Raw genomic sequence first — 23,133 nt, 5'->3', positions numbered from 1 at the left:
CTTTCTTCCACTTTTCCCATAGGTTTTCTAAAAGCCCCACAGTTTTTCACAGTGGCAGGCAAAGTGAGGGCTTCAGCAAGGTAGGGACAGGAGTGGGAGGAATTCTTTGTGTGTCTGGGCAATATGGAAGTTGGGTGTTGGGAAGAATGGCTCTGGTATATCCTTCTCACCCTTCCTTCTAGGAAGTTCTTGCCTTATGGATCTTTGTTTCCATCCAGCTGTTTGCCTTCTCTCTGTTACTGTCCTTCTCTCTTTCCTTACTTTGGCATATGTGTCTCCTCCTTCCCTCAGGGAGGGAGCCCTCCATCTCAAGTGATACTCGAACAGATTCTTCAACGGAGAGCTATCCCTACAAACACTCCCACCATGAGTCTGTGGTCAGTCACTTCTCTTCTGAATCTCAGGGGACAGTCATCTATAATGTGGAGAATGATTCCACGTCTCAGAGCAGTCGGGACACAGGTAGGGAGTTTTACAGTGGACCCTGCTTGCCTGATTCAGTTCCTGCACAGAGATTCTCCCAAGAAAAAGAAACTGGGGCAAGTCAGAAACGTTTGTCATGCAAAGGGAGAACTTGGGTAATTGGGTGGGATGAAAAGAAGCAACACAACTCTGACCGAATGATGATGTGCCATTGCACATTTTCCTATCAACAGTAGCATATCAATAAGGATGATTGTAATGTGATTATTAATGTGATTGTTTATTCCAAAATCTGCCTTTTTTTTTTTTTTTTTTTTTTTTTTTTTTTTTTTTTTTGCTGTATTCTTGATCCCTGTGCTTCTCATAGTGTCCCAATAAACCCTTATGGTTTTGCACCTCATCATGTTCTCATGCCAGGCTTTATCTTAAGTGAAGGGCTTTGAGAGCAGGGGCATATTTATGGGCATGGATGTGTGCTGATCACCTTGCTTCCTGAAGGATAGAAAGGCCAAAGAAAGAAAGCTAGCTTGTTTGTTATTGTGAGTTCTATGTGGAGAACATTCTTGAATTTCTGTTCTTCTATTGAAGAGTGTACCTGTTGTTGGTGGAAGAAATCAATACAGGGCATACAAAGAACAGTGAGTGACTGATTGATGAGATGAAAAATTTATCACCTAATACACAGAACAGTGCCCATACTCTAGAGACGTGGGAATTAGTGAGTTCATGGCTTCAGATTGGTGGTCCTTTTAAAGTTTTTATTTAAATTCCAGTTGTTAACATATGGTGTATTATTAGTTCCAGGTGTACAACATAGTGATTCAGCACTTGTTGTACAACACCTGGTGCCCATCACAAGTGTACTTCTTAATCCCCATTAACCTGTTTAACCATCCCTCCATCCACCTCCCCTCTGGTAACCATCAGTTTGTTCTCTATAGTTAAGAGTCTGTTTCATGGTTTGCCTCTCTCTCTCTCTCCTTTTTTCCCTTTGTTCATTTGTTTTGTTTCTTAAATTCCACATATGAGTGAAATCATATGGTATTTGTCTTTCTCTGACTTATTTCTCTTAGTGTAATATTCTCTAACTTTATCCATGTCATTGCAAATGGCCAGATTTCAATTTTTTATGGCTTACTAATATTCCATTGTGTGTATATATATATATATATATATATATATATATATATATATATACATACTGTGTCTTCTTTATCCATTCATCAGCTGATGGACACTTGGGCCATTTCCATAATTTGGCTATTGTAGATAATGCTGCTATAAACAGCAGGAGTACATGTATCCCTTTGAATTAGTACTTTTGTATTCTTTGGGTAAATACCTTTTTTTTTTAAATAGAGAATTTTAAACATTTTCAAAAGTATCAGAATAGTATACTACCCTTCCATGGACTCATTGACTAGTATCAGTAATTATAACTCATGCTTGGAGTGCCTGGGTGGCTCAGTCGGTTGAGCATCCGACTCTTGATTTTGGCTCAGGTACGATCCCAGGGTTGTGGGATCAAGCCCCACATTGGGCTCAGTGCTGAGCGTGGAGCCTGCTTAAGATTCTCTCCTTCTCTGCCCCTCTCCTCTGCTCACACACACTGTCTCTGTAAAATAAAATTAAAAAAAAATTAAAAATTGTAACTCATGGCCAGTCTAGTTTTGTCTGTATTTCTATCTACTCTCACTACTCCTGGATTATTTTAAAGCAAATTCCAGATATTATCACCTTTTCCATAAATATTTTAATGTGTCTAAATATTTAGTATATCTGAAACATGAGAAATCATTTTTAAACATATCATTATCACACTTAAAAAATATTAACAATAATTCTTAAAAACCACTAAGTAACCAATGAGTGTTCAAATATCCAAATATAAATGTTGTTATTTTTTAATGGTTTGTGTGCTTGATTCAGGATCCAAGTGAGGTCTATGCAGTGAGATGAATTGATAAGTCTTTTATGTTTCTTTTAAAGTATAGGTTTCTCCTCCATTTTTTCCTTGCAGTTTATTGTTGAACAACTAGGTACTTTGTCCTATAGATTCCCCACATTCTAAAATTTGCTGATTGTATTCCTATGTTAAACTTTAGCATGTTTCTCTGTTCTCTGTATTTCTTATAAATTGGCAGTTGGACCTAGAGCTTTGGTCAGACTCATGTTGGGTTTCTTTTGATGACTATTGTGTAGATGACTACTGCAAAGTATGATTTTTTTTAAGACCATATTTCTGAAACTGTGAGTCAGGGAGAAGCCAAATAACATGATAAACAAGGCATATTTTCCAGCAGAGTCAGGTTTATGTTAAAGGTTTGTGAATGGCTGGGGTAGGGGAGCATACTCTCATTGGTTTATCATTTGCAGATTTAGTTGCTCCAAGTGATTTTCTCCTTTCTTAAATCTTTTTTTTTTGGGCCCAGAGGTAGCAAAGGATCAGATATAAAGCAATAAAAGATTACATTGGTGATTGATTGAAAAGAGATGGGCATGTCACTACAGTGCTGATACCTGAATATGTACAAGAATTTTCATATACTAATGTATGAAAACAGTTCATGGTTCATTTGAAAACCTAGAGGATTGTCCCTAAACCTGCCTTCCAATTTAATTCAATTGCTTAATTCACTTTTGGCTTCCAGCAGTTCAGGTGATTATATCCTTTAGAATCTGACCTTTGCTGTTATCAAATCAGACTCCTACATTTACATCCTATGGGCGTGAAGCAGGGCAAGTTATGTATTTTCTGGGCTTCCCAGAAATCAATACTGAGGAATTTTGAAGTGTAATATCTGGGTGAAGCCACGTTGGGTGAAGCCAAGTTTGGTAAAGCACTCATTGTGGATGGGAATGAGAATTATGCAGAGTTCAAATGTCCTAATTTTAAATGATTAACATTTAAGGAAGGTTTAGAACTGAATGGGAGGTGGGGAGAGGGAGCCACCCACAATCAGACCTCTTGTGGGCAAAGGCTGGGGCAACTTGGATAATACTAGGTATAATAAAAGTTAGGCTTTACTTGATATGTTGCTAAATAAAAGGAAAGCTCTATCTTCTATTTATGAGAATGAAAACATATTGATACATGACATTTTTATACAATCTTTAAAACTGTCACGTTTTAAAAATTAGCAAGTAATGTGTCCTTCTGGGTCACTGGGAGAGACTACGGGCAGGATCAAGACTGGTAATTGTTCAGGAGACATTATAAATTTGGAAGCTCCCATTAAATACTTGAGCTTCTTCGCATTTATCTATTGAGAGATTCCTGCTACACTTAAATCAGATAGCCTTAGCCCCTACAGCTTCTGATTCATGGGTATACCAAATTTGTGGCACTGCTGTGAATCCCAAAGGGAAGCTAGGTTCTCAAGAGGATGGAGGTAAGTTTCAGATACCAGCTTACCCCCATTTCCTTGTTCTTTCAGGACACCTGACTGATAGTGAATGTAATCAGAAACTCACATCCAAGAAAGGGTCACTGATAGAACGCAAGAGGAACTCTGGCCGGGTTAGGAGGAAAGGCGATGAGCCACAGGCCTCAGGGTACCACAGTGAAGGCAAGGCACTCTGCACTCTTTGTCTTTTTTCATTCACTCTGGCAGCTTTTGTCATGGTCCATACTGGCTTTTCTATTCTGCTCAAAGGGCTTTCCTTGCTTTTACACTTTGGGGTCTAGGTATCTGTGATCACTTTAAACATTTATATTTGTTTCATTCTTTGTGTTTTTAGGAGAAACATTGAAAGAGAAGCAGGCTCCTAGGAATGCCTCTAAACCATCTAGCAGCACTAATAGACTAAGGGATTTTAAAGAGACAGTCAGCAATATGATTCACAACAGACCATCACTGGCTTCTCAGACCAACCTAGGATCTCCCTGCGTGGGGAAGGGAGGAGACCAAACTGACAAAAAGCCTCCTAGAAATCTGCCTTTACATTCTCGTGACTGGGAAGTAGAGAGTACCAGCAGTGAGTCAAAATCCAGTTCTTCTAGCAAGTATCGTCCAACGTGGAGACCCAAACGGGAGTCTCTGAATATTGACAGTATCTTTAGTAAGGACAAAAGGAAGCACTGTGGCTATACCCAGCTTAGCCCCTTTTCTGAGGATTCAGGTGAGGAGATAGAGAAGAATTGGGCTTTTGAATAAAGTTGACTTACGTATTTAAAAAACCTGGATTTTCTGGTAGAGTCAGTAAGGTGCATTTTTATATGCTGATGTTGAGCCTTTTGGAGATAGGAGTTCAGTGAATGAGTAGCTGGAGGGAGGGTTGGTTATGTTTAATTTGAGGCAGATGCTAAATCTACCTCCTTTTCCATACTTGTCCTTTGATCGGGATAGCTAAAGAATTTATGCCAGATGAACTAAGCAAGCCACCTGCTTACGACATGAAAACTGGTGGACCAAGCCCCCAGTACAAGCCCTGGGGCCCAGCAAGGCCAGGCTCTCACCTTTTAGAACAGCACCCTCGCCTAATACAACGAATGGAATCTGGCTATGAGAGCAGTGAGAGGAACAGCAGCAGCCCCATCAGCCTGGATGCAGCCCTGCCTGAAAGCTCCAGTGTCTGCAGGTATTGTTTGGTTCTTGAATTGCCTCATTGTCCCTTGCAGCAATGTGAGTCACCAAGAGGCTTTTCAAGTCAGATAAATGGAGAAAAGGACTTTATTACCATCTTGCAGGCAAAGTATTGTGCTTTATCAACTTTCTTTCTTTCTTTTTTTTAAATTGAAATGGGGGGGGGATGGGTTAAATGGGTGAAGGGCATTAAGGAAGGGCACTTGTTGGGATGAGCACTGGGTGTTAACATGTAAGTGATGAATCACTGAATTCTACTCCTGAAACCATAATCACACTATATATTAACTAATTTGGATTCAAACAAAATTTAAAAAAACAATCACACTAAAAACCTAAAAAAAATGAAACAAAATTGAAATAAAGTTGGTGTACCATGTTATATTAGTTTCAGGTATACAACATAGTGATTGGACAGTTCTGTATATTACACTATGCTCACCACAATAAATGTAGTTACCATCTGTCACCATAGAATATTATTACAATATTATTGACTGTATTCTCTATGCTTTACTTTTTATCTCTGTGACTTATTTATTTTATAACTGTGAATTTATACTTCTTAAGCCCCCTTGGTTATTCCCCCTTTCCTCTGGCAACTACCAGTTTGTTCTTTGTATTTGTGATTTTTGTTTCTGTTTTTGTTTATTTGTTCATTTGTTTTATATTTTAGATTCCACATGTAAGTGAAATTATATTTGTTTTTATCTAACTTATTTCACTTAGCATAATAATACCCTCTGGGTCCATCCCTGTTGTCACAAATGGCAAAATTTTATTCTTTTTTATGGCTGAGTAATATTCCATTATATATGTATATATATCATCTTCTTTATTCATTCATTGCTTTCCTATCTTGGCTGTTGTAAATAATGCTGCAATAAACATAGGGGTGCTCTGTCAACTTTCTATAGCAACAGCACCCTCTGCTGGGAGAAGGAGCAAAGGCATTTGAGAAAGAACTTTATTACATGTAAAATAGTTTAGTAAATAACTTAAAATGGAAGAATTAGTGAATCAAAACATATAGTCCTATCATCAGAGAGTAAATACAATTGTTATCTATTCTTGCCTTTCATTTAGGGTAGGTTATTTTTTTTAAGGGTCACAGGGATTCTGTGTTTTATGAAGCCAATGATATTCATAATTCTCTAAGATAACATTGATGGTTTAATAGTGCTCATTGTGCCCTGTCCATAGGGCCCAGTTTGCTTTGTAAATTTTATTTTATTTTATGTTTTGAGACAGAGTATGAGGATGGGAGAGAGGCAAAGGGAGAGAGGAAGGAGGGAGGGAGGGAGGGAGGGAGGGAGGGAGAGAGAGAGAGAGAGAGAGAGAGAGAGAGAGAGAGAGAGAGAAAGAGATAAAGAGAGAGTATCTTAAGCAGGCTCCATGCTCAGCACGAAGCCTGATAGCATACTCAATCCCATGACCCTGGGATCGTGACCGGAGCAGAAATCAAGAGTTGGATGCTCAACAGAATGAGACACCCAGGAGCCCCATAAATTTTAGATTTTCCTACATTGTTTCTACTAAGTTGCCACAGAGGCAAGTTTCCTCACAGTGTTGCTGCTTTGAAAAGAGTGATTTTGTCTTCTACAAAGGTGATAATCACACCCTCATATTTTCCCATTGCTCATCCCTTGACATAGGACCCTGTTGAGTTTTACACATGAGAAGATGGCCACAAAGGTGTAAGAAAGAGGAAGGCAACCCATGTGAGAGCTTATATTTATTGATTCATTGAATATGTTTTTTTTGCCAGACACTGTGCAGATGCACAAAATGTGAATGAGATGAGATAAGATGGGGGAACTACTTTCAGAGGTAGTTTAGCAGATACTTCAATTTTATATTAGTTTGATGTTTTATTGGTTTTTGAGGGAATTTAGTCCTAGGAATGTTGCAAGTTAACACCCTTCTGATGTTTTCACTAGACTCTGGTTTGTCTTTTGAAGGGATCCAAGTGCTAAGAGATCAGCTGGGTTGGCACCTTCCTGGCGTCACATCCCAAAGTCTCACAGCAGTAGCATACTGGAGGCGGACTCCACAGCATCCAGGAGTAGCTGGGCAAAAAATCAGCACCTCTCAGGTAAGCAGAAAGACACTGGACTTGGAGGACTGGATTTGACTGCCAAATCTATTTGGGAAATAGCCTTACCTGAGCACATTTGAAATTGGAGGATGGTTGTACTTTAAGTTTTCATCACTATGTAAATACGGAAGCATTTGAGCTGTCCCATCTTTGGATTTATCTACTTTCTGTTCTGCATCATGGCTTTCCTGATTGTTCTTTCCACCTTGGCAAGAGCCCTTGCTGGAACAAGAAGGAACAGAAATATGGTGAACTGTGTCAGTAGCACCTGCATTCCTCACAGGAATAAGTTCGCCAGTTTTTGCCTTTGGTGTAGAGGAAGCCTCATGGGAATGGATTTCTTAGTGTTTAGTTCTATGAATTGAGATGACAAAGGGGGATGTGAAGGCTATAGGCAAAACTGGGGAATAAGTAAACCTAAACCTATCCTTATCCCTGCCTCTGTATCCTGTCCAGTATCCCTATTTTCCCTTCTTGAGTGTGTCTTGTGTCCTCATACTCCTTCTTAAAATGAGCTCTCAAGGAATGATCTGACTCCTTCATACTAAATGTAAATGACTGGAAATAGTTTAAAGCATGCTTTTTCTAAGAGAAACTAGCATTTTAAAATTAAAGTCAAAGCCTAAAGGTAAAAGAATACTGGAATTTCAGGTGTGAGACACTGAGGGTAGAGATTTGAGGTAGTTAGAGGTTTTAGTTCCCTTTTACATTCCTCTCACAATACACATATATACTTACAGTACATATTCCACTTAAGTAGAGACCCAGTCTAAATGGTTTAAAATAAATCCTTTACTTACTTAAAGCTGAAATTTGAGGTGATACATAGGCAATCTCCCCAGATAGAGACTTTTTGCAATGGCTAAGGGAAGGTGGTGAGTGTCCAACTAGGGAGTTCTGGGAGCTACTTGTCTAACTTACAGATCAACCTTCATCCCCCCCCCCCTCCTTTTTTTGGTTTGTTAGATCAATTGGGAGTAGAGTATGTGGGCAGAAACCTTAACTATGGTCTGATTTAATGAGCTTCTGGATGTAGTTCTGTGGTCAGCTTACTAGGAAGAAGTGGACAGAATACTGTGTACCAGCCTGTAGAGGTAAGACCAGTCTTAATGGTATGACTGCCAATTCTCTTGATAGCTACCAAAAGTTCTCAGAGGTGGCTGGAAGGGAAGTATGCAGCAGTAATGACAAGACATGAATTCTTTTAGGTGTGAGTGCCAGTAGGTTGCTAACATCTGGCAGAACAGAACAATGCCAATAGAAGCAGGTATCTCTGAAATCCTGGGCTGGAGTAGGTTGTAATTTGAAACCCATGGAAGAAATTCATGCTTCTTAATGAAAGTATACATTTGCTTTACTTACTACATTTTAATTTATTTCACATTGACTAACATTGCTTTGAGAAGCTTGTGGTCATGCATGAGCCTATTCCCCCTTCCCTTTTCTTTAGATAGCCAGTACCTTTTCAGGTCACTAAAGACCGAGTCTCATGACATCTCTAATAGCCCTAATTCTGGACTACTTTGGATAGAATCCACCAATATTATTCCTCCACTGGTAAAAGATATTTTGCAAGGAGTTACAACAAATTCCTCACACACCATACTGTCCTCTTTGTATAGGAGACCCTTAGTATACAAAGGCATGAATACTTGTGGCTCACAATTGATCCTATCATTTTATTTTGGCACAGAACAAAAATTTTTGCCTGGTAACTTTGATCACTCTTTTAAAAAGTTACGGAAGTAAAAATAAGTCCAACAATTTAGTAACCTGCCCTCTCCCTCTTCAAATTGAAGGAACCGGTGTTTGCATCATGGTATATGTTTTTCTACATTTTTTGTATGCCTATGTAAGTATATGGATATGTTTATTACTACCGTTAAAAAAATAAAATGAAGTCATATATATTATTCTGTCACTTGAATTTTCACTTAATATATCATGGATGTCCTTTGGGATCTATTTGGTTCCATCTATGAACATTTATAAAATTGAATTTATACTGGATATTATATAAACTCTTTAAAAGAGATGGTAGAAATTAAGGGTGAGAAGTTGACTTGCTTGAAGTTTCCCAATGAATCAGAGGCAGCACATGGTTGAGAATGCTCTCAAATAGTTAAGAGCATGGATTATGAATTTAACCTATTTGACTTTATTTATTTATTTATTTATTTATTTATTTATTTATTTATTTATTTTATTGATTTTTGAGATAGAGAGAGACAGAGCATGAACAGGGGTGGGTCAGAGAGAGAGAGGGAGACACAGAATATGAAACAGGCTCCAGGCTCTGAGCTGTCAGCACAGAGCCTGATGCGGGGCTCGAACCCACAAACTGCGAGATCATGACCTGAGCCAAAGTCGGACGCTTAACTGACTGAGCCACCCAGGCGCCCCAACCTATTTGACTTTATTCAGCTCCATCATTTATTATCGTTGTCATGGCAAGTTATTTATTCTTTGTGTGTCCGTTTCTTCTTTCCTAAAATGTAGGCAATAATAGGATCTACTTCATAGTTTGTCATGATAATTAAATAATGAATGTAAAACTGCTTAAAACTGTGCTCATCATATAGTAAATGCTCAACAAATGTTATATTGTTATCGTTGTTATAAAGCCACTCAATAAATATTTTATCATTATCATCATTATCATTATAATTCATAGCCCAGATCTCACCCTGAATCTGATATGGAAATCACTATCCAAAACATGAATTCCAAAACGAATAAAGACTTCTAAAGGAAAGGCAATGCAGTGGCCATAAATGCAGCAGGTGCTTCATATTAGTTATGGAAATGTGGCAATTTCTCTTCTCCCTTGCTTGTATTCCAGGTGGGGAGCTCTCTTCCAAAAGCGAGCTGGATGAATTGCAGGAGGAAGTGGCCAGGAGGGCCCAGGAACAGGAACTTCGCAGGAAACGGGAAAAGGAATTAGAGGCAGCTAAAGGATTTAACCCTCATCCCAGTCGCTTCATGGACTTGGATGAACTGCAGAATCAGGGTAATTGTTCTGAACTTTAGGTTATGGGTGATGGGGACAGAGAAGAGAGGAAAGAAAAAAATATTCAGGCTTATAAATTCCTGTCTTCTGTTTAGCTAAGTTGTATTTTATCATAATTCACTCATTTTAGTGAGAACTAGCTGAAGTAGGAGGTGACAAGCCTGTTGATTGGAAGACAGGCACTGATTTGGGGCTCATCTATTAAAAGTCTAATGATGAGAGATAGTATTATTCATAAAAATATTTCCCATGCACATCTCTACTGTAGAAGGTGTAAATAAAGCTAATCACAATTCAGAAATAGCAGAACAGGGCAGTGAGTAAGCCACACTGATAAGGGAAATTCTACTTGCTCAGCGGAAATACACCCTTGAAATTTCCCACCTGGAGCTTTAAGGAAGTGGGTCTACCAAACAGGTTCTAAGAACACAGAGCTTGATTGACTTTTGATCCTCTGATGATTCATTTCCCAATCTCATACAATTTTTGTGGACTTTATGATGCTTCTCCAACTGCCCCACACTAGTTACTTTTTTTTCCTTTCACTGCTTTAGGATGTCCTTTTGTACCGAAAGAGATTAGTCTTCAAAATAGGAGTTTAAAATAGGAAAAGTAGGGGTTATACCTTAAATAGGCTCCTGGAACTTGTATCTTTCTATAAAATGAATTTATTATTCTTATTATTCAGAATCCCCAGATGTAACATTATGCTAAAATAGTGCAAAGAATAGGAGTCTTTGCTATTTTGGGTGGCTGCTTTCTTGTTGACCACTTCCCACTTCCCACTGGGCTAATTTGGGGGCCTATTTGGGGCCATTCTTCTCCTCTAATCCTATTGTCTTTTGATTTAAGGTAATTGTTGCCTTTTATTTCCCAAGGCATTGTATCTGTTTCCAAATTAGTTTTAAATTCCTAGTTCCTTAGCTGTCCCTACATTTGGATAGTCTTCTCTCCCTTTTTGTCCTCAAGCTATATTACACTGGGGTCTCGGGGTTATTATGCTTCTATACTCATCTCCTTCCCTTACCTTTTTTCCTTCCTTTGTTAGTTGGGCAGTACATGAAAGTTGAGAGGGAATCCTGGCCACATTTCATTGTTAATTCTTCATACACTTTGATTCAGAATCTCCTGGAAGAGCAAGGAATGGAGTGCTAAGATTCTAGAGGATTAGAATTAAAATCTAGTACAGTGATCAATTGTAGTGTGCCTGTATATCTATAGAGAAACTTTTTTGTTTTGATGGCTCTCACTACCATCTCTCCTTATAAAGATTATATAGATCCAATTGTCAAATATTATGAGAAGACCTTAGGCCTGGAGGGTAGGTATCAGATCTCTTGATGTGGGATAGAACCTGAATGCCAAGTTCTTCAGAACCAACTTACTACTTCACTGCCCTCCCATTGCTCTCCAAAGGCCACAGTGAATTAGGAAATTAATGTTAGGGGTATGGAAGAGCCTTTCTTACCATGTCAAGTTGGAGGTAAGTGGAAGATGGGGAGATTATGGGAGAAATGACTGACATTTTGATATTTTTTTTCTTGTGAGCATGTGAAAACTCACCAAAATTCACCATTGTGAGTGAATTTACAATACAGCTTACTACCAGTTTATGAGTGAGTAAGAGCCAAGGGGACACATAAACTTGAGCGTTCTTTTACAAAAGTTGACCTTGCAGTACTTGCTTTTTCATCTGGCACTGTACTTGAACTCTTTTGCACCTGCTTTGGTACACATTTGCTTTCAGGGGAGGAAGGAATATTTCATGCTCCCTCTATGGGAAAGTGACTTTTGCAGTAGGTTTGGCAAGCAAGAGCATGATAAAAGAAAATACTTAGGAGTGCTGATGAAAGGAATGTGGTTGCAAACCAACAACAAAGGCTGTTCAACTGCCCTGGTGGATATATTGAGGTTAGGAACTGTAAAGCACCCGTGCCCAAGAGGTGTACTAATTTTCCAGTTGAGGGTGGTACAGAGAGGACTGCGAATTGATGTAGGAAAGAAATTTTACAGATGGCTTTCCACAGAGTAGTGAAGCCACTTTTGCCTTAACACAGCAGTAGAGGTCTCTGTAGAGATCTGGGGCATTCTGACACTGGTTGGCAAGATGTATCTTGTTGCACTGTGGAAACAGGTCAGTTCCAGGCATAAGAATCCACCCTTCTGCTGTAGACAATACGGTGTTCTTTTCTGGAGGGACCCCCTTAAGAGCTCTTGGAGTTGGAATATGTGGTGGACAATGACATACTCCTTTTTCATGGCCTTGGCAATGTCTTGGTTAAGGCAAAAATGGATGTCCTACATGTTTCAGAGACTTCTTCATAGCAATGGAGAGTTAGAATAAGGGTAGATCAAAGGCTCAACAGCAAGGATCTATGTGCCCTTAAGGGAAACAATACTACATAGAAAAAGGTGGAACAAATTGTAATGAAAATGAAAAGTACTGGCCCTTTCAGGGAGGAGTGACGGCTTTGAGAGGTCCTTGCGAGAGGCAGATTCAGTGTTTGAAGAGTCGCTGCATCTGGAACAGAAGGGAGACTGTGCTGCAGCTTTGGCTCTCTGTAACGAAGCTATCTGTAAGTAACTCTAACTGCTACAGCTATGGCAATTTTGACTAACTTTGAGATAGGTATTATTAGTGTCATCGCTCAGTTGGGATGAAAACAGCTTTTATGTCTCCTCACTGTCAGTCTCCCAAACTGAGGCCCTTTAGCTATTGTTGCCCTTCAGATTTTTAAGTGTGCCCTGCGCTGTCATCTGGCCCATGGATATTTACTGGAATGACCTCATCAGGAGTCTGTAGATGAACTATCCAGCCATGCCTACCTTCTTATCCCAAGTTAGACGTCAGATTTGAGGTTAGTCTGTTCTTTCTCTAGTCACTGACTAGTTAGGTGGAGCTTATGGCAAGAAGAAATGAATATATTGGCTGTGATTTCCCAGGCCTGTGACTTTGCACTGCATATATGATTCATGTTCTTCCCTTGCTTTCCTGGTATGCTGCACCATAAGGTTACAGTGAAGGACTAAGGCTTAGCATTTATATCTGGTTCTTAAATGTGACCCACAAGAAGCTGTGTTCTGTAAAGACAGATGCAGATTTGGATCTTATTTCTGCTGTTGACTGTCGGGAAGGGGAAGTTGGGAGCAAAGTGTGGAGACCAGAGTCGGACAGGTCAGTTGCAAAGGATGAGAGTGGCAGTCTCTAAGATGGAAGCACCAGTTTATCTTCTTAACTCATTTTAGTTTAGCTTTTTATTTGTTTGTTTTTTTAAATTTGGATTAATCTGTTTGGCCTCCATGGCTTCCATGAATGTTCCTTATAGCCAGAGCCAGCTCTGTACCCTGGACAGTATGTGCATGGTCCATGCCTTGCATTCCTGCTGCACATTTTGAGTTTTACTGCATATCTTTGCTCATTTTTGGTTCAATTTTATTTTTATTTTTGTTTGTATTTTGTGTTCTGTTTCTGCTATATTTTCTTTTGCATTTTAGCTAAACTAAGACTTGCCCTGCATGGTGCCAGCTCTAGCACGCACAGCAGAGCCCTAGTCGATAAGAAGTTGCAAATCAGTATTCGAAAAGCACGGAGCCTGCAGGATCGCATGCAGCAGCAGCAATCATCATCGCCGCAGCCGTCGCAGCCCTCAGCCTGCCCCCCTTCACAGGGGGCGGCCCTCCCTCAGCCAACAAGGTAGTGCCTGGGATCCACTGTAGTTTATGGACACCAGGGGAGGACATGACCATGGGTGCTCCATAGTCAGAACTCTCCTAGTCTTGGTGACTACAGAGGAGAGAGAAGAGTCCTCTGAAAATATTTTCTTCTCAGATTAGACACACAGAAAACTCATCCCACTGCCAGTCGTTTTCTTAATAGCTCCTAGAAAGATACAGAAAGTATAGCATAATAAATAGACCATTTGTCCATATTTCCTGTGGGTGACTTTGTCCTTGGACTGGTATAATAATGTGATTATTAAATATGTACATATTATGTTCTCAGACATGGCAATCTGAACTGTTCCATGTTGCAGTAAAAACCATGTGATTTGTTTTGGGATTTCAGTGCTTTCTGTCCCTCATGGAAGCAGAGAAAGCAGTATACTTTGCTCTAATTGAACCATAGAGAAGAGACACAAAGATTCCCTTTGTTTTGCTTTCCTATGGGCAGCACTTCCCCAGGGCCACTGGTATAGCTTTCACACTTTAGCTTGGAATTTGGCTCTTACTTACAATATGTAGGTTTAAGTTAAAATTAATTTTGGCTTTTAATAAGCCTGAGTAGTTTTCAGAATATAAATATTATAAGAGCAGCTAACATTTTCTGAACATTTGCCTATGTCCAGGTACTAAGCTAAACACTTTAATTCTCACAATAACCTTAGGAGATAGGGACTATTAGTCTATTATTTAGTAATATTTTATAAATAAGGAAACTCAAGCTCAGGGAGGATAAAATGCATAAGGTACCCATGGTTACTCAGCTAGTAAGTGGTAGAGGGGTGGACTTCAAATCCAGGTCTGTTTCACTCCATTAGGTCCCCTGTGGAAGTAGAAGGACGCAGTCTTCATGATGTTGTAAGGGTGACTGGGTGGTTCTACCCACAGAAGTTGAGAGTGTATTCTTTCAAATTTAATGCTAATAGCTGAGATCTTCCTTCTTCTTTTCTCCTACTGTGTACTCTAGTAGTTGAATGATGATCTGCGAATCTGATCAGAGATACGTTTTGAATATAAGCAATATAGGCAACTAAACTCTCTCTAGAAAACTTATGCCACTTGATGTAAGTAATTGAGGTTTTATTTAAGTGCTTCTAACACTGAGTTTTTTAGGTCAGAAATACAAAACTATTAGTAAGAAACTGAGTAAATGCAGTTAATTCCTAGTCTCACTCCCAAATCTTTGGAGAGTCACAGTGTATTACTTTGGGAAAATATCTCAGTGAATAATACAACCAAATCCAGATTATGAAAACACACTTGAAGTAGTTGAATTCTGTGTAATCCCACGAACCAAAATCACCCTGTACTCTGTAAATGTGGCTTTTGGTTCTTTGGGCTGGTCTGCCTCTCAGGACCCTAGGTATGAGTGACTTCTAGGCTTTGCTCACCTTCATGTCATCTGCATGTGGGACTAGCAATTTTTGTTTTTTTAATTTGCAAGAAGAATATGATTGGAATGGGATTTTACAGGTAGTGAAGAATATTGACAAAGACTTCATTTAATATTACTGTGTGCAGCTTTGGTGAGGGTATTTAATAAAGAGAATTAATATTACCTATTGCTTGGGTGTGAGCTGACCATGTGCCTGCCTTCTCTTTTGAACCTCTGAACCATTGACTGTACTTGTGCTTGTCTTTCTATTTATTTTTACCATTCCCTCTGTGAATGGCTAGAAATGGGAATCAGATGAACAGGTCTTTTTGTAAGTGATCTTGTCATTTAAGGCAGCTTATGACTGGCTCTCTCCATTTATTTCAGTGAACAGCCTATCCCGCTCCAAGTATTATTAAGCCGGGAGGCTCAACTAGAACCCTGCACGAATACAGAGTTTGGGGCCAGTTCTTTCATCCACTCACCTGCTTCCTGCCATGAGTCACACTCATCACTCTTCCCAGAGTCATCTGCCCTGTCTGCCCCACAGCACAATTCCCCCAGTAGGTCTGCCTCAAACCTTCTGACTTCAGTTGAGGATAGCATTGACCCCTCTACGCTCCACAGGGAGACCTTACCTAAAACACCAGGGAGGACTGAGAAGAATGCTCATTATGGTTGGGAACCATTAGATGTACCAGAGAGTAAGCTGCAAGGCTACAAGGGTGACAACAGCAGCTGTACCAGGTTCCTCCCACAAGAAGGAAGAGGAATTGATCAAGAACAGCCATTCCAAGAAAAGAGGGACCCTATTGTCTCATCCCAGGTGATGCCTTGGTCACACTCAACTGGAACAGACACCTCTGAGAGAGGAGATGCACACAGACTAGGCTGTAGTCCTTCAAGTTCATCAGCTCAGTCCAGCCTTCCCCTGTACAGGGCCTGCCACACTGTAATGCCTGCTGCTTCCTCACCTATGCTTCACTCTCCTGATACTGTGCAGAAGACTAACGAATGCCTCCAAGCCAAAAGCCTCAAAACCTTGTTGACTTCAAAAGTGGATGCTGGCAGCGAGGATCCCTATAGGCCAGAGTTTCCAAGCACAAAGGGGCTTGTCCGTTCTCTAGCAGAGCAATTCCAGAGGATGCAAGGTGCCTCCACAAGGGATGGCACAGGTTCCCAGGATAGAAGTTTGCCAACCAGTCTAAGAAAGAACTCTTCCCCTTCTGACTCTAAGCTTCCTTTCCCACAGGGTCGAGGGAAAGGCCATTGGCCTTGGGCAAAACAACAACAACCCTCTTTGGATGGGAGGGACAGACTACCTTCCTGGGAAGAACCTGCTGATTATCCTTCTCTTGCCATGAACTCTGGGCTGCTTAATAGTGAAATTTCTAGGGGAAGACAGCCCAGGTTGGCAGATCCAAGCATGTATCAAGGAAAGCCATCTCAAGTTAGAGACACTAGGCCTAAGGAACTGGGCAGCAGTGTCGACTTGGGGACTTCCTTGCCTTTGGACTCCTGGGTGAATGTCACAAGGCTCTGTGATTCTCAGCTTAAACATGGGGTCCCTGGGCCAGGAATGAAGTCCCCCCCCCATGATTCCCATACCTGTGTAGCCTATCCAGAAAGAAACCACATCCTTTTGCATCCACATTGGAACCAAGACACAGAGCAGGAGACCTCAGAATTGGAGTCTCTCTACCAAGCCAGTCTTCAGGCTTCTCAAGCTGGCTGTTCTGGATGGGGGCAGCAAGATGTGGCCTGGCATTCATTTAACCAAACAGGTAAGAATGTAACAATGGGCAGGGGGAGTGGGAGACATATAAAAGCCGAAAGCAGAACAAGAAGAGGGGTGGTGTTCTGTCCAAATAACATCCTAGCTAAGAGGTGGTAGATCTTCTGACTTTATTTATGAAGACTTTAGGACAAGAGCTAGCTCGTTTTCTAGCTATAGTGGAAAATGGGGAGAGAATAATCATTAATTGTCCAATTCCCTCCTTCTAAAGGAAGAAACCAATGAGTATATGCCAGGGCTGTTGTGCTTTCTGGGCATTCTGTGCTAAGGAATGGTTCATAGGTCTTTGAGAGAGACTCAGCCTGAAGTAGGGGAGGCTGAAAAGAAAAGTCATCCTTTTATGGCTCAGGAGGGAACTGAACTAATCCATGATCTAGCTTCCAGATCCAACTTGCAATGAGGGTGTCCACATTGAGCCAGATCTGTAAAGTGGCATTTCTAGATCATACTGAATCAGAAATATCAAGAGCTTCCCTGATCCCTTCAGCAACTACCAGCTTTAAAATATTCAAGGTTGTATGCTTGTAGGGTACCCATTCATTGGCTATCCATTAGATTATATTGTGTGAAGAATGAAGTCTGTACCTTAAATGTACTTCACAGACTTGTTCTGGAAATTGTAGACATGAAGAATATTTATAACTTAGATTGATATACTTAAGAACTCCAAAGCCTGAACTATTCTGGTTCCATCATTAACTGTCAGTATAAATTTGGACAAGTCACTTGATATTCCACGGCTGAGTTTTTACCTGCAAAATTAGAGAATTGGTTCAATGATTTTCTTTTTAAAGATGCCCTCCAACTCTTTTTTTTTTTTTTTTTTAATTTTTTTTTTTCAACGTTTATTTATTTTTGGGACAGAGAGAGACAGAGCATGAACGGGGGAGGGGCAGAGAGAGAGGGAGACACAGAATCGGAAACAGGCTCCAGGCTCTGAGCCATCAGCCCAGAGCCCGACGCGGGGCTCGAACTCACGGAGCGCGAGATCGTGACCTGGCTGAAGTCGGACGCTTAACCGACTGCGCCACCCAGGCGCCCCCAACTCTTTTTTTTTTTAATAAATGTTTATTTATTTTTGAGAGAGAGAGCGAGCATGAGTGGGGGAGGGGCAGAGAGAGAGAGAGAGAGAGAGAGAGAGAGAGAGAGAGAGAGCGGGAGACACAGAATCCAAATCAGGCTCCAGGCTCTAAGCTGTCAGCACAGAGCCTGATGCAAGGCTCGAACCCACAAACCTCAAGATTATGACCTGAGCTGAAGTCCAACACTCAAATGACTGAGCCGCCCAGCTGTCCCAAGATGCCCTCCAACTCTGAAAATGATATGTATGATTCTGTGAAATTGAACTCAGAGAACTTTATCTTTAGCTCAGTTTCCATAACAGTACAGGTTATACCGCCAGTTGATGTTTAAATACAGCCATACAGGTATATACAGTACCTAGAAGCTATTCCCAGAAGCTATTGGGGAGGGAGGGTGTCACATAAATATAAGATTTGATATTAAGATATGTTTTTTAGGATATGCATCACAGTGTAGACTTTGCAATGATGTTTATTAAAATTCTCCTTAGGTACACGGGACAGGGCAGGATGGGAAGATTCTAAAGAATGAGGAAAAGCTGGTGTCTTCCTCAATTAGCTTCCTATCTAAGGGAGAAAGAAAATACAAATGTCAAGTTTTTTAATAATAAACACATATAAAAGAATATATTGCAATTAAAATTAAACTGTCAAGTATTATATTACCAAAAAAACCCCAAATAAAAAAAATTCTTATGTTACCCAAAATAGGAACATTTTTCATTGTGGATAGTTTTGAAAATATATAAACTAACAAAAATCATTGATAGTCCCACTACTAATTTCATGAGTTTACTTCTGGCTTTGTTTTTTATGCGTATATACTATATATTTATATTTAGTATTTATATTTATATTGTTTTGTTTTTATAAAAAGCAAATTGTTACAATATATGTATGTAGTTTATTCCCATGATAGTCTTACAATATATCCATTAGTATTTTTCTTTTGAAACACTTTTAAGGACTACAATATGCTGCATATGAATGTATCATATATTCAACAATTTTATGATACTTTATATACTTTGCTTAGAATTCTTCCAATTTTTAGATAAACTGATGATGAATATCTTTGTATTTGGGCACATTTCTGATGAGCTCTTCCAAATAAATTTTTATAAGGATAATAGCTAGTTGAAGGTTAAATACTTTTAAAAATCTCTTGATATGGACTGGTAAATTAGCCTTCAGGAAGATTATACTTCTGTAAACAATTTCAAAGAGTACATACCCAACAGTACTTTTTTGCTTAATAGTGAACAAAAACTAATTTAAAATATCCATCTGATGAGTCAGTTCTTAAAATCCTTGTCAAACCAGACTAGCCTTTATTAACATAAAGAAGGGATCAGGTGGAATAAATCAGGAAGTAGGTAATGAAGGACAGTGCCAATTAGGATCTGTATATGATAGACTATATCTTTAGGGGAGTACTTCTTTATCTTACTGTGAAGCATTTTTTTCTTTTTTAGATTTTTAAAAATATATTTATTTATTCAGGGTGGGGGGAGGGGCAGAGAAAGAGTACGGAGAAAATCCCAAGCAGGCTCTGGGCTGCCAGCATAGAGCCCCACTTGGGGCTTGATCTCACAAATGGTGAGATCATGATCTGAGCCAAACCAAGAGTCGTATGCTCAACTGACTGAGCGACCCAGGCTCCCCTATTGTAAAGCATTTTTTAAGCATCAAATTACTAAAGCAAATTACAAAGCATCTCTCCCCCCGCCCCCGCTTTATTCATATAATTTACAAATAACATGTAAGGTTAAGGTGTACAATGTGATGGTTTGACATATATATAATGTGAAATGATAACGACAGTAAGGTTGGTTAACCCAACCATCACCACGCATAATTGCAATTTCTTTGTAAGAACATTTAAGATCTATTCTATTAGCACCTTCCAGGTAAATAATACAATATTGTTAACTATAGTCATGATCCTGTACATTAGATCCCCAGAATTTATTCATCTTCTAATTAGATTATATCCTTTGACCAACATCTCCCCATTTCCCCCACACTCCATGCCAACTACCATTCTTTTGTTTTGTTTTGTTTTGTTTTTTTAAGTAGGCTTCAAGTCCAGCATGGAGCCCCAGACGGGGCTTAAACTCACAACCCTGAGATCAAGACCCAAGCTGAGATCAAGAGTTGGATGCTCAACTGACTAAACCACCTAGGTGCCCCTCAACTACCATTCTATATTTCAATGAATTTAGCTTTTTTTAGACTCCACAAAGTGAGGTCATATAGTATTTGTTTTTCTCTATCTGACTTATGACTTAAAAAAATATAAAAGCCTTATTGATATATAATTTACATATCATACAAATCACCTACTTAATATGTATAATTCAGTGTTTTTTAAGTATATTCACATATATATATGCCCATCTATCACCACAATCAGTTTTTTTTTTTTAAGTTTATTTATTTTGAGAGAGAGAATGTGAGCAGGGGAGGGGCAGAGGGAAAGGGAGATAGAGAATCCAAAGCAGGCTCCACGCTGTCAATGCAGAGCCTGACACAGGGCTCAATTTCACAAACCATGAGATCATGACCTGAACCAAAATCAAGAGCCAGATGCTTAACCAACTGAGCCACACAAGTGCCCCACCACAATCAGTTTTAAAGTGTTTTAATCACCCCAAAAAGAAGCCCTATTCCCCTTAGTAGTCACTCCTTATCCCCCCTACCCCTCTCTCCTCCAGCCTCAGGCAACCTCTAATCTAGTTTTTGGCTATATATTTGTTTATTTTGGACATATGATATAATGGAATCGTATAGTATATGGTGTTTTGTGACCAGATTAATTTTGACATGATTATAGTTCCTAAAGAGTTGTATATAAACATTGTCCTTGACCTCTATTCTAAATTTCATAGAATTTTGAAGTTAGGCAGACATTATCTTAAAAATAAAAAATAACTTTTTGTTAGGGAAAATTTCAAATATATTCAAAAGTAATGAGTAAGAGTAAATGTTACAATAGCTGTCCAATAAGCTAGTACTTATGACTAGCTACTTATGACTAGCTTCCATAGTGATTATCTTGGCCAGTTATCAACATATGGCCAATTCTGGTTTACCTATAGCCTCTGCCTACTGGATTATTTTAATATCTATCTAATTATTTATTTAGTCATTTTATTTTATTTTATTTTTATTTCCTTGAGTAATCTCTACACCCAGTGTGGGGCCTGAATTCATGACCCTGAGATTAAGAATTGCATGCTGTACTGACTAAGCCAGCCAGGCACTCCTCTACTGGATTATTTTAAAGCAAATTCCAGACATTATATCATTTCATCCATACATAATATGGAATGTATCTCTAAGAAATAGTGACTCTTTTTAAATGCAAAACTATAATTTTATTATATCTAGAAAATTAACAATAATTTCTTAATGTAATATAGTAACTAGCCAGTATTCACGTTTTCTCAATTGTGCCATATATGTCTTTTCACAGTTGGTTTATTTCAAATTAGTATTCAAGCAAGATCTACACATTGCATTCGGTTGATATGTCTCAAGGCTTTTTTTAGCCTATAAAATTTTTGTCCGGTAATTTATTTATGGAAGATTTGGTCATTTGTCAAATCCACATTCTAGATTTTACTGATTATATTCTGGTAGTTTTTTTCTTTTTTAAAACATGTTCTTCTAGCCCCTGTTTTTCTGTGATCTGGTAATTAGGGGTAGAGGCTTAATTAAAATCAGGTTCAATTTTTTTTAAGATTTTATTTTTTTGGGGGGCACCTGGGTGGCTCAGTCGGTTAAGCGTCCAACTTCGGCTCAGGTCGCGATCTCACAGTTCCGAGCCCCGCGTCGGGATCTGTGCTGACAGCTCAGAGCCTGGAGCCTATTGCAGATTCTGTGTCTCCCTCTCTCTGACCCTCCCCCGTTCATGCTCTGTCTCTCTCTGTCTCAAAAATAAATAAATGTTAAAAAAAAAAAAATTAAAAAAAAAAAAGATTTTATTTTTTTAAGTAATTTTTATACCCAAAGTGGGGCTTGAACTCATGACCCCAAGATCCAGAGTCATGTGCTCTACTGGCTGAGCCAGCCAGTCACCCCCAAAATATTTATTTATTTTATTTTATTTATTTATTTTAATGTTTGTTTATTTTTGACAGAGAGAGAGACAGAGCATGAGTGGGGGAGGGGCAGAGAGAGAGGGAGACACAGAATCTGAAGCAGGCTCCAGTCTCTGAGCTGTCAGCACAGAGCCTGATGCGGGGCTCGAACTCACAGACTTCAAGATCGCGACCTAAGCCGAAGTCGGTCACTCAACCGACTGAGCCACCCAGGCGCCCCACCAATATTTTTAAATAAGATTTCAGAGATGGTACTTTGTATTTCTATATCAGGAAGTGCATGATGTCTGGTAGGCTTTCTTCTTGTTACTATTGAGCAGTACATCTTAACCCTACCTTCTGTCAAATCCATAAATCCCCTCAGCTCCTTATAGGTGGCCACCTTCACCTCTGCTGAAATATCTTTAAAAGAATTAGTCTATTCCCAGGGGCACATGGGTGCCTCAGTCAGTTAGATGTCCAACTCTTGGTTTCAGCTCAGGTCATGATCTCGCGGTTTCATGAGTTCAAGCCCCACGTTGTGCTCTGTGCTGGCAGTGCAGAGCCTGCTTGAGATTCTCTCTCTCTCTCTCTCTCTCTCTCTCTCTCTCTCTGCGCCTCCCCCACTCCGCTGTCTCTGTCTCTTAAAATAAGTAAATAAACTTTAAAAAATGAAAAAAAAAAGTCTATTCCCTTCAGAAGGTTCCAGTGGCTACCACCTTGTCTAGGAATCACACTTGACTTTACTTGAGGAGCACCAAATTCTAACCATTACAGCTATAATTCTTAGATCTGGCTGCCCATCAGAGTCAGCTGAGGAGTGTTTTTTAAAAAAACACAGAAATAATTTTATATAAATGGGATGACAGCACACATGTTGTTTTTATTACAGACATTTTTCTGTTTATCTCTGATCCCCTTGCATGAGTCCCTCCTGCCTTTTATCCTCTACCTTCCCA

At 39.5% G+C, this 23,133-nt stretch overlaps 1 protein-coding gene across 21 annotated transcripts in view; it reads left to right on the top strand.

Moving 5' to 3' along the window:
* Nucleotides 1-23,133, top strand: part of USP54 (ubiquitin specific peptidase 54) — a 135,336-nt gene that overhangs the window by 103,084 nt on the left and 9,119 nt on the right. For 14 of the 21 annotated variants that reach the window (XR_015241644.1, XM_086679984.1, XM_086679985.1 and 11 more), the window contains 9 exons: nucleotides 292-462; nucleotides 3,861-3,992; nucleotides 4,165-4,545; nucleotides 4,773-5,004; nucleotides 6,971-7,104; nucleotides 9,950-10,117; nucleotides 12,559-12,693; nucleotides 13,613-13,811; nucleotides 15,600-16,996. Coding sequence is in view for 20 of the 21 variants with exons in the window: in XM_086679984.1 (XP_086536110.1) it covers nucleotides 292-462; nucleotides 3,861-3,992; nucleotides 4,165-4,545; nucleotides 4,773-5,004; nucleotides 6,971-7,104; nucleotides 9,950-10,117; nucleotides 12,559-12,693; nucleotides 13,613-13,811; nucleotides 15,600-16,996 (2,949 nt within the window). In the remaining variant the exon portion in view is untranslated. The remainder of the gene's footprint in view (nucleotides 1-291; nucleotides 463-3,860; nucleotides 3,993-4,164; nucleotides 4,546-4,772; nucleotides 5,005-6,970; nucleotides 7,105-9,949; nucleotides 10,118-12,558; nucleotides 12,694-13,612; nucleotides 13,812-15,599; nucleotides 16,997-23,133) is intronic. The other 7 variants (XM_086679993.1, XM_025918157.2, XM_086679997.1 and 4 more) reach the window with 5 other exon arrangements.

The sequence above is a fragment of the Puma concolor genome, chromosome D2 (assembly GCF_028749965.1).
Source record: "Puma concolor isolate L17-30 chromosome D2, mPumCon1.1.hap2, whole genome shotgun sequence".
NCBI lineage: Eukaryota > Metazoa > Chordata > Mammalia > Carnivora > Felidae > Puma > Puma concolor.
The sequence above is the reverse complement of the archived record's forward strand: the minus strand, read 5'-3'. Positions and strand labels throughout refer to the sequence as shown.